The sequence below is a fragment of the Diadema antillarum genome, unplaced genomic scaffold (assembly GCF_040938485.1).
Source record: "Diadema antillarum isolate AM-2024a unplaced genomic scaffold, OU_Dant_1.0 seq00000193_RagTag, whole genome shotgun sequence".
NCBI lineage: Eukaryota > Metazoa > Echinodermata > Echinoidea > Diadematoida > Diadematidae > Diadema > Diadema antillarum.
In genome coordinates, this window is record NW_027271256.1 from 1511558 (window position 1) to 1522858 (window position 11301).

The 11301-nt window shown below is 42.3% G+C and overlaps 1 protein-coding gene across 1 annotated transcript; it reads left to right on the top strand.

The window, feature by feature from the left end:
* The first annotated feature begins 5500 nt into the window (after positions 1 to 5500).
* LOC139728717 (uncharacterized) lies at positions 5501 to 11094 on the top strand. Its single transcript, XM_071639658.1, has 5 exons — positions 5501 to 6211; positions 7290 to 7522; positions 7890 to 8050; positions 8177 to 8179; positions 8756 to 11094. The coding sequence occupies exons 1-5, from the start codon at positions 5501 to 5503 to the stop codon at positions 11092 to 11094; spliced, it is 3447 nt and encodes a 1148-aa protein (XP_071495759.1).
* The last annotated feature ends 207 nt before the right edge of the window (positions 11095 to 11301 follow it).

An 11301-nucleotide genomic window follows, 5' to 3' on the forward strand; every position in this document is an offset into this window, starting at 1 on the left:
TCGCTCGCTTCGCTCGCTCGCATTGAATCGTTATGCCATTCTCCTAATGTTGCTGCCAGTAATTGCCAGCAGTTGCACCCGGTGCGCTACCGCCCCCCCCCCCTTAATTTCCAAAGCGAAATATATAGCTACAAACGGCAGTTTTGGGACTGTAAAATGTCAAAATTTTCAAGCTCGCTCGCTCCGCTCGCTCGCATTTTATTGTTATGCAATTCTTCTGATGTTGCTGACAGTAATTTGTCGTTTCACACCGTCATTCCATAATCCATGTAAGGAAAACTTCCTATGTTGCTCAATGACTGCGTTGTTGAATGTATCACATTCCGTAATGTGTTGTTGTCCCATTACGTTTGCAGACTGACAGCGCACGCACACACGCACAAGCATACACACCCTCAAAATTACTTTTCCACAAGGTGCCCCCCCCCCCAATGTCTCGACCCATATACGCTACTGTACATATATATATATATATATATATATATATATATATATGTGTGTGTGTGTGTGTGTGTGTGTGTGTGTGTGTGTGTGTGTGTATTGTGTAACATAATATGTATGGTCTATCGTGAGCCCCCTCCAATTTGCCCCCCCCCCCCCCCCCCCATCCAAAACTGCTTCCGGCGCGCCTGGGGTGGAACACCCTCGTCAGACAAAGGTTGGTTTTTCAGAGGGGTGCACACATACAGGTTAAAATACAAACATTATACAGTGACGGATCCAGAGGGGTGCGCAACCGGCGCACGCCCCCCCCCCCCTTTATTTTTTTCTTTTTTTTTAATAAAGAATTAAAAAGAGAAATGGAATGAAACCCGGAAGTGACGCCAGAAATATTTGCCCCCCCCCTTTTTACAGAATTCCTGGATCCGCCCCTGTTATACCTACAGTATTACAAGCATAGTGATGCAAAGAGCAAAACTATAAACACCATGATAAGCTTGTTTTTAGACAGAAAAAAAAACGAAAAAGGAAAGAAAAAAACAGGGGCTTCAAAGACTACAATCATAAACAGAAACAAGGGCATGATGAGAATGAATTCAAATACGGGAGAAAACTGGTATTGCTACATTTTGACTGTGGATTGATCATCAAAAAAAAAGAATGGTTGCTAGACCTATAAATAGGCCTACTATATCCGGTTACGCATAAAGCATTCAAAATTATTTTGTATATTCATTATAGTTGTTTTTGAATGTATCGAGTGAAGCGTGTTAACCGTAATGTCATTTAGCGGTTATCCTTATCGGAGATTCGAAGCCGCTCCATACCCTTACAATGTATAGCAAGGGTGGCTGGTGTGTGTGTTCAGTCGTTTGACAGCTACGAAATTGTGCATTTCATTTCTAATCTTTCAATTCATTTTTCCACAGGCCTATTAAAATAAAAAAAGAATTAAATGGGCAGAGTGTGTACTGGGGGCTGATAGACGTCAGACTATAGCTATGGCATGTCTAAAAAGGCTCATACTATGCTCAGATTTACAAAATACAGAAGAACGAACCTATGCATGAATATATGCGCAGATATAATTAATAGAAATGCTGGCATAATAAACCTGCGGTTAAAAAAAAAACATTTCTATAACTTGTGCCATTCAATTCAATTCAATTCAACGTTAAATTCAACTTTATTTTTCATTTCCATAAGATAAACAGGGAAAATTATATAGGCCTATACAATGCATTAACAGAACATATCTAATGATTTCAAAAACGTATTAGTTAACAAAATACATGTGATCATATGTAACAACATAACTGCATTTTTTAAGGTATAGGCCCTATAGTACAAGGATGGGAATGGAAATGGAGCCCCCCCCCCCCCCCCACACACACACACACATTCATAAAGCTGGTACGGTATGGAGCCCTCAGAAAATACAAAAAAAAGAACGAATAATAACTTATGAAACTACAAACAGATTTATGAAACAAAATAAAAAAACAATGTTAACTGACATCAAATCAGATTAGAAAGGAAAGAAAGAAAAAATGAAAAAAGAAAGTACAAAATGATTACCTTGATTAAGAGAAAAAAAGAAAAGAAAATCGGGGGAAGTAAGGTGGGCAAATCACACTACTGGTTTTCTGGTTTAGGACTACTGAGTATCCATGAAACACATATGCACCTTTAAATATGACAAGCCTGAATCACACACACACACACACACACACACACAAAATCCAACTCTCAATGTATAGGCAGGGCAGGGGAGATCCGAGATCAAGGTCTCGGGTCTGAAATTAAAAGGCTAACGAAGGCAGGGGGGCAAAATAATCTTGTCTTCTTGCCTCCTTGGACCCGAGAAGTCGAGAAGACGATATCTTGTGTCTCACTTTCACATTTTCTCCCGAAACAAAATCTTATAATAATACACCATCTCCTCACTTTCTTGGATCGAAAAAATATAAGGAGACATGAATCTGATATATATCTCGACTTCTCGCCTACGCAGTCGAACCATGGAATGCAAGATCTAGATTTTTCGATTTCTTTGCAAAGAAATCGAAAAATCTAGCTCTCGCATTCTCGTCTACTAGTACATATAAAAAAAAAAAGATTATCGAGATTTCTTAGTGGTATGCTCGGAGCTTTGATTTTAGGCTCATTGGTTACTAGCTAACTTATCAACAAGCTTACAGATTAACTGCACACCTCGAGATGACGAGATTCGGCCATCCAGAACCAAATTGCCAGTGCGCCGCTCACGGCGATCCATTGTCACCGTTGCTATGGGAATGAATGAAGCCAGCCAAACAGTCTTTTTCATGTGGTTACGCAACTGTGACTGATCGCACCAGTGCAGTGCGAAGGGGACAGCACCGTTTGTGGAATGAATGAACTGAAACGAGGCAATGAATTTCGACAAAGCAACATTTTAAGTCTTATATTCATAACACATCCCTGTTGTAATCTCATAAATAGAGACACGTATTAGGCCTACATAATGTAATTCAGACACCGTTTTCGGTGAATAGAAAGATACTATACGTTGATATAATTCAAAGTGTCAGAATGCATCCCAACCCGGGGTTCTATTGTCCTCTAAGGCTGCGTTCACATAGAAGTATTCGGTATTCGGTATTCGGTGTTCGGTATTCGCTATTCGAGCACCGAATACACCATCACCCGCACCGTCAACTCACCATCCCATGCAGTGAGGATTTCTTCCTCCTACATCCCAGCAAATCTTATTAACAATTTCTAAACTGCATCAGAATTTCAGTCTACATGTTTATTTTTGCTAAAGGGCAAATCCAGACCAAAAGTGTCATTATTTCATAAACGAGAGACGGTATACGCGGCAAGAAAATCGAACAAGTTCGATTCCCACTTTGCTATACTTTTCGCAGCTATTCGGTACTTTCGAATAGTGCCCTCGTATATGTGAACCGGAGGTGTGAGGAAATCCTATCGTTCGATTCAAGCTATTCGCGTGCCCTCGAAAAACGAGCCCGAATACCCGAATAGTATACTTCTATGTGAACGCAGCCTTACGGCACTGTCCCACACACTGATGCACAATGGTAACGTCATACGTGTCTGGCGAGGTATTGCAACAATGAAGTGCTTTAAGACTGCACGGAAGTGAACCTAGTTTGCAGCTATGGGGGACAACATACCTCTTTCTTCGAATCATCATGTATACAGTACGTGCCGAGAAGCAATTAAAGAGGACAATTAACAGGTGCTATTGTGACGTAACATTATTTTGTTTATTGGATGTCTCGGTCAACCCTGCGTGAAGACATGATGAGTGCAAGGTAGAGCGAACCATTGCGTTGACGGACACGGGACAGTGTCGGGGATATAGTGTCAAACTGTCCGCTGTGACGACCTGTCCAGGCCTACAGGTGCCTCGTCTGACAACGGAGTTTTAACACCACTACTTCGTCTCCGGGTGGTAGCGTCATATCACACATTGTAAGAGGTTAGGAATCGTAGAAAGTATTCGTATGATCTTTCTCAGTATATAATCATTATTCAGTGAAAATTATGTCTGTATATTTCATCTCTATTTCTAGTAGAATGTACAGACCGTATACTGTGTGTAGCAATGTGTCGGGGTTGGTTGAGGTTCAAATTGTTTGTTCGCCATTATGATTATAGCTTTAATGATTTTACCAATTTGCATCAGATGTTTCACTTCACTTTGAAGAGGATATTAGGCCCCACATGAAACTGGTTTTCTCTATAGCACATGATTTTCGGAAAGAATGAAAGCCATACCCTGCTTATCATTCTTTTGAGTGACGAAGCTGGTATTTAGCCGTTCGCTATTAGGGTTTCCTCCGCATGGTTTATGATACTTGCTCATACACCATGTTCGAGCTGTGATGATGGACTGTTGTTGTTTAATATTAAAATAAGACAATATTATATTATAGACAGTACAATTATCATAACACAAAGTGAATGTATTATGAAGGTCTAGAGACTCAACTGCACTAACAAAGTATCGCGCTTTTGGGATCTTTCATTTGTTTTTAATCATAAAAATCATCACCATGAAATAATTCATAATGTCAAATGTGCATACAAAGGGCACAATAGTATACAACAAATGACGAAAGACAATAAAGACCAACAACAAAATTAACCAACACCCAAACTTCCAAGGAATACAGTTTTATACACATGACTGTGTATATTCTGTGCAAGTGTATAGTCTTCTACACTGTTCAGCATGATATTTGCTCGATGAAAATAATAATTTACTGGGGTTTGATAAAAAAGAAAACATTGAAAAAAATATGCATTTAATTTCAACGGGTATAAGATGACGTCACGTACCTTCTTAAGTACATGCGACTTCAGCTAGTGATCCAGGTAAAGACCCCCCCCCCCCCCCCCCCGGCCCAACTGATGATTTCTGGCTATTACTGAAGTGATTTCGATATTGGGAGAGAATAATGATTTGTTAGTATGAAGAATTGTAAAAACAGATCAACACCACTTTCAATTTGCTTCAGCAAGGTATGATATTATCATCAAAATAACATTCAGAAAAAAACCCTATTTTTGTCAATGTCATTATACTCGTTACATTGTATACAAGAAGTGTTTATGAAAGAGTGAAATTATAGACATTTTCATAACTTTCTGAATTTTCATCAGTTTAAATACTAAATACACTATCTCAAATTGATAAACTAAACGAATTAATGAATTAGCAATCATCTGTTTTCCATTAAACTCTTCGGAGGATTCTTATATAACGGGAAGAAAAAATGCAAATTATTCTTTGTATATCTAGACATATCACTATATCAGTAATATTCTCATAACTGTAATTAATTTCCATGTTCATAAACGGTTTGAAGAACGGGTTTTCTGTTACCTTTATTGTAGTCAACTTGTTCTAAGGTACAATTTTCCTCTGTTCACGTTTGTGTCTAATCTTGTATCTCTGACGTCACAGACAGAGGGTCTGCCCTCGGTGTGAGGGTGGGGCGAGTAGGAGGAGCCTCCATCAACAGCTTCCCGCTATCTCATCACCATGGGGTGTGGCGGATCCAAGGGGGCGGTGCCCGTTGCTAGGCAAGATGAGATCGCTCCGGAAATTTCCGAGAGGGCCACCACGAGCACACGAAGTGTGAGAGAGAACCTCGGAACGCCTCGAAAACCTGCCGAAAGGACGAGCGACGAAATCGAAAACCGAAGCGGAGAGACGAAAGTCAAATCATCAACAACTGTAGACGGAGGAGTGAAGCATGGACGGAGACAGACACATTCAAAAGATGGAGGAGTTAGCCTGAGAGAGGAACAGGGAAAATTAGACAAACTAAGCGGTGACAGTAATAACAATGTTGTCAAAACAGAAATTAGTGAGAATGAAAGGCCTAACAATGATGTCAAAGCAGAAATTGGTGACAGTAAAAAGCATAGGCCTAACAATGTTGTTAAAGCAGGAACTGGTGACATTAATAAAAAAGTTATCAAGGCAGAAATATCAGAAACTTCAAAGAGTGCTATCCCGAACGCCAAACCTTCCGAACGCCTGCAGTATACGAAAACCGAGTCGCCCTTCGACTCTTCGGTACAAGTCGGAAAGGACCGAAGTGAGCCGAGGCCAGTTTTCGGATTAGATGCATTCTCGCTGTCCAGTGGCGAAGGTGATTTGAGTATCGAAGACACGTTTTGGTCTGGGAAGAGATCGATGATACCTGACTACAATGAGATGAGACGTCTAGACCAGCGAGCCATTGAGGCCAGTATTCCCGTCTTTCCTCCTTTAACATCCCTATCTAAGATGGGTGCACGTCACGAGACAGACACCCTAGAGTCATACAGCTGTCGAGTTATATACAGCCCACAAGTCATAATACAGCCCATGAATTCGACACTTAGCAAACATGGTCCACAAGACCGACACATTAAACCCCGTGTTGTGTCTGTCGAACCTGTGGTCTGTTTTTACCCATTTAGTGTCGGCCCAATGGGCTTTATTTGCCCATAGTGTCGAACTCGTGGGCTGTATGACTCGTGGGCTGTATGACTCATGGGTGTCGGTTTCGTGGGATGACCTCTCTAAGATTTCATTAGTCTCGTTTTGCACTGCTTGCCCAGCTCTTGTTTTCTATACCGTGTTTTCTAAGCTTTTTTCAATTCAGTTTTCAAGAAAGAATATCCATGAATTAATATGTACCATTATTTCTTTGGAAGTATACAATTTGCATATCTTGTGTATGCGTTTTAGCCTTCATGCACATGGCATAAGAGGAGGCCTTACAAAATGAGAGAGATCAGAAGAAATGATCTCAGATCCCGTTTACAGTGAGTCCAAAAGGCTGGGCTCGACCAGTGCCGAGCCCGGCTTTCCTTCACTGCAAACGCTGAAAAGGCCAAATGCGGTACCAAAATCGGCCGCGCATTTGGCCAAGCTCTGGAGGTAGTCTCGGCCCTGGCTCGGCTCGGATCGGTCCGGCCTTTTCTCACTGTAAACGGAAGCTGGGTCAATGCGGTACCAAATTGCGACCCCAGAAGTGCAATGATTGTGGCATCATAGGAAATGACGTCATTATCCCGCGTTGAGAGAATTTTCTTCGGAAATGAAGTATTCGAGAGCCAATTTCAGTATTGGAAGATAAATGAAAAGCGATGAATATCGACTGTAAATTCTTTGTTACTTTAAAATGCAACAAATTACTTGACTCTTGTGATGTTCTGATATGATTAAACGTAATTGTGCTCGTTGCATTATTATTAATGGTTACATACTCCATGATAACTATGACAATCTTGTCAGCGTCATCAATATTACCATGACGACATTGATTTCTCCTCAGGCTCCTTCAAATCTTCGCAACAACCTCAGTAACCTCGTGACCTTCCTGACGTCACAATGTCATACAGACCTCGAGAAATTTCGCGTCATTTTCCGATGGGTTGCTCACAACATCAAATACAACGTCAACTTTCTCAACACAGGCGATCATGGAGATAACTCGCCAGAGGGCGTCCTTCGCACTGGCAAGGCCGTGTGTGCGGGCTACAGCAACCTTACACAAGCAATGTGCGAGTAAGTGAAATGCATCATGATTTACACATACTAGTTGTATAGTATTGTTCTTTTATTGACGTACATGTGCGCGTCTTTAGACACGTCCTTCTTTCCTAATACAGTTTTCAATCGCATTAGACTATACACTCGAAGAAAATGACAATGAAAGGTTAATACATTTTGGTATTAAATTAAAAACGATTGGAGGAGCAACAACCATTTACAAGATTTGAGTTACCATTGTTTAAATTTGCTGTGTGATCTTATCCAATATAGACATTCTGTGTAGAATTGTGAGGACAAAACAGAGTGCAAAAAACAACAATATCTTCACTTAATTCTGTTACGTCACAACACCACCGTCGTTTTGTCTCTCTATACACAGTGAAGCCGGGATCCAATGCGAGACACTTACTGGATACAGTAAAGGGTCTGGATACGAGCCTATGATGTCTGATCTGAGCAAAGTCAAGCATGCGTGGAATCGCGTCACTCTGATTGGTCAGAAGTTTTTCTGTGACAGCACGTGGGCGGCGGGGAGTGTAGGTGAGAAGTAATAAGGAAGGCGTGGTTAAATTCTTAGCGCAGCCTATGGAGGTATAGCGCCAAAGCTATTCTCGCTGTTGCAAATAAAGAATCTAGAATTTACCACCAAACTAAACAGAACAACAGATAGTATGCAGATGGAGATAGAAGCGTGTCTAAAAATGCCTTGAAGTTGTTAATTGAAAACAGCAAGGAAGTTTGTGATTTAAAGCAGAATATTGGCTGATTTTTCTTTTCTTTCACCGTGTATGGAGCAGAGACCTTGAAGGTAACTCTCTCAAAACGGGGATGAAAATCTTACTCGATGAGACGCGTTTAGAAAACGATGATTTATGTTGTGCTTCACTCGCAATATGCATTTTACATAAATTTTCCATAATATTCTTTATGAATTTCGGTCAATTATGAGCTTGGAACTAATCGACAACCCAAGGAGTTGTCATCTTAATAATTATGATTTTATTTTTTTTTTAAAGGAGAATTGTCTAAGGTATGGGCTCTTCTGTGAGGATTAAAACCTGTCGTGATTAGAGCTATGAAGCTCGTGTGGATGAATATTTCAGGCACAATCCAATATTCCCATTTGGATTAAAGTTAGACATCTCACTACCTATGACCCAAAGGATTGCTTTCCTAGTCATTAAAATACATGTTCCAATTAATTTGCATTATTCAATGTCTTCACAGATTCCACTTCCGGCAAAGCCGTATTCACACGTCACTGGAAAGAGAGCCATTTTTTAGCTGATCCCGAATACTTCAACATGTCCCATATTCCTGTTGATTTGAGTGGTAGTCCATACACCTCGATTAAACAGTGGAACAGCGAACCGATGATCTCGGCTAACGCCGTCTTCGCTGGCCTAGAGTGTCTCACACACAAGCAGGGTATCATCAACGCCCCAGACAACGAGGTCCTTGTCAAGTTCAGACTGAAGAGGGCGGTATATAACTCGTTCTGTATATTGACCAATAACTCTGGGAAAAAAGTGACATGTAGAGTGCAACACTGGTGGAATGAAGACCAGCTTTCTTGCTCGGTAAAACTTCCTCGCTCCGGCCGTTATTCCTTCCGCCTCCTCGGCCATGTTACCCCGCGGCAGCACAAGAGAGAGAAAGACACCGAGGTTTTGTATCCGGATAATGCCAATGATGTTTTGGAGAACAGTTTAGTCTCTTACGTCATATCCGCCAGCGGGAGCCAGGCTACCAAGCCAAATTCTATTCACGAGCATGCGCACCTCTTTGGAGCACCCTTGAATCTCCCCAAAGTAGGCCTCGTCCCGGTAACACCGAACAAAGCAACGATCAAAGCCCCCAAAGGTGCCGCACATGTCATTTTCCAGAAGATAGAGGGCGGTCCATCGAATGTTCGAGCAGAACTGTACAACTTCCAGGCAAAGGACAAGCGATTAGACTCCTCTGTTTACTGCGAGCAGCTTGATGACTGGGTGGTGTGTCACGTCAGGTGCCCATCTCAGGGTAAATTTGCCCTCAACCTCTGGGTCAAAGGTCAGGACGAATCGATCAGTCTTCCCCTGAGGTATACCATACTGACTTCAGACACGGTCAGTCCTGTGACACTTCCAGTCATCCATGGGTCAGGAGGCCCTCAAGGGAATTTCGAGCAGCTTGGGTTGAGACTTGCTGAAGCACTGACCTCAACAATACTGACCAGTCAAGGGGAGGGTCAGCTGGTGGTCAAATCTCCGATTTCGAGAAATACAAGGATTACTGTAGACTTGAAAGACGATACTGACACAAAGTCTTTAAGGGAAGATGGGATGGTGATGGTGGAGAATCAAACTGGAGAAAATGAGTTAGAAACAGTCATCAGTCTTCGCTTCAAGAAAGCAGGGTTGTACAAACTGGCCCTGTTTGCACAAGACGCTTTTATTCCTGACTCATTGTTCGTCGGCCATTGGCTTGTGGTGTGTCACAAACCTTCATCTAAGGAATTATTTCCACTCAAGGCGTGTCACGTAGGACCACAGGGTGACTTCTTCTCGTTCGGTTTGGAAACAAGCCACCAGGGCCGGATTACGTGTTGCAATGGAGAGGCTGTGATGGAGGTTTCCAGCTCGATGGAGGATCGGGTGGAGTTTATCTCTAATCTCCAAACAGCTAAGGCAGAGAAGACAGACGGACTGGTGTTTGCAGATTCCTTTGTGAAAGATCAGCGCAAGGTAACGCAGTTTAACCTGCGAATGGACAAGGAAGGAATCTTTGCATTGCGTCTCTTCGCCAAACCTGACGGCTATGATACGAACAAGTATGTGGGCGTTTGGCCAGTCTTCAGTGATGGACCTTCTCCGAAATCACGGTTTCCTGGAAAGTTCAACAGCTACGGTGAAAACGCCCGTTTTAGGGAGTGCGGACTTTTGACTGATGAGACCAAGTCCAAGAAAGTGGCACTGACGTCGGGGGAAGGTGAGTTTGTCTTCGCTCACAGGAAAGGAACAAATACCAGGGTCTCCAGCCATCTTGAAACGGACAAGGGAAAGTATCCGAAGAGGAAGGAATCCGTATTAATCGAAGCGTCGTTCAGTGATGATGGCAACATATCGCAAACAAGGATACGAATCCGGTTAAAGGAATCCGGTCTGTTTAACCTGGTCGTCTTCGCCTCAAAGGAAGATGGGGGAAGCTTCGACTTTGTTGGAGTCTGGCTCGTCGAATGTTTGGAGGCAACAAAGAAACCTTGTTTTCCAGAGACTCACGGGACTATGGGTCCGGGGAAGAATTTTGTCCAGCTCGGACTCACCGTGTTGAGTCCGCGCAGCTCTACAATTCTCGCAGACAAGCATGGGGTATGTACTCTGGTTGTAAGGAGGAACAAACCCTTCGGCGCACTGTTCAGTGACCAAGGTCGAGAGTGTAAAGTAAACGTGACTGAATCACTCAATGGCAAACACCAGCGTACTTGTACAATTCAACTTCCGGGTCGCGGGGTCTTTTGTCTTAATATGTTCGCGTCTGAGCCGGGCGTGAAGTCAATGGACCATATGGGGACATGGCTACTTGAATGGAACGACTCACCCTGAAATCTCCATAAACACATAACGGAACATGATATCTTTTTTTTCATCAAGAATAGGGACCAACTCCTCTTCCCGAACAGCGGAAAATGGGGTTTCAGAATTTCATTCCTGCTATCGTATATAGGAAAACAGACCAATATGTACATTCTTTACATCTTTCCACGAGGGGAGAGTAATGTTCGAGCAGATCGGATTGATAGGTAGTTCTCT

Excerpts from the sequence above, each read along its gene's own strand:
- LOC139728717 (XM_071639658.1), top strand. The coding sequence starts at position 5,501 with ATGGGGTGTGGCGGATCCAAGGGGGCGGTGCCCGTTGCTAGGCAAGAT. Across the intron at positions 6,212-7,289 it reads TAGACCAGCGAGCCATTGAG|GCTCCTTCAAATCTTCGCAA; the intron begins GCCAGTATTCCC and ends ATTTCTCCTCAG. Across the intron at positions 7,523-7,889 it reads CTTACACAAGCAATGTGCGA|TGAAGCCGGGATCCAATGCG; the intron begins GTAAGTGAAATG and ends CTCTATACACAG.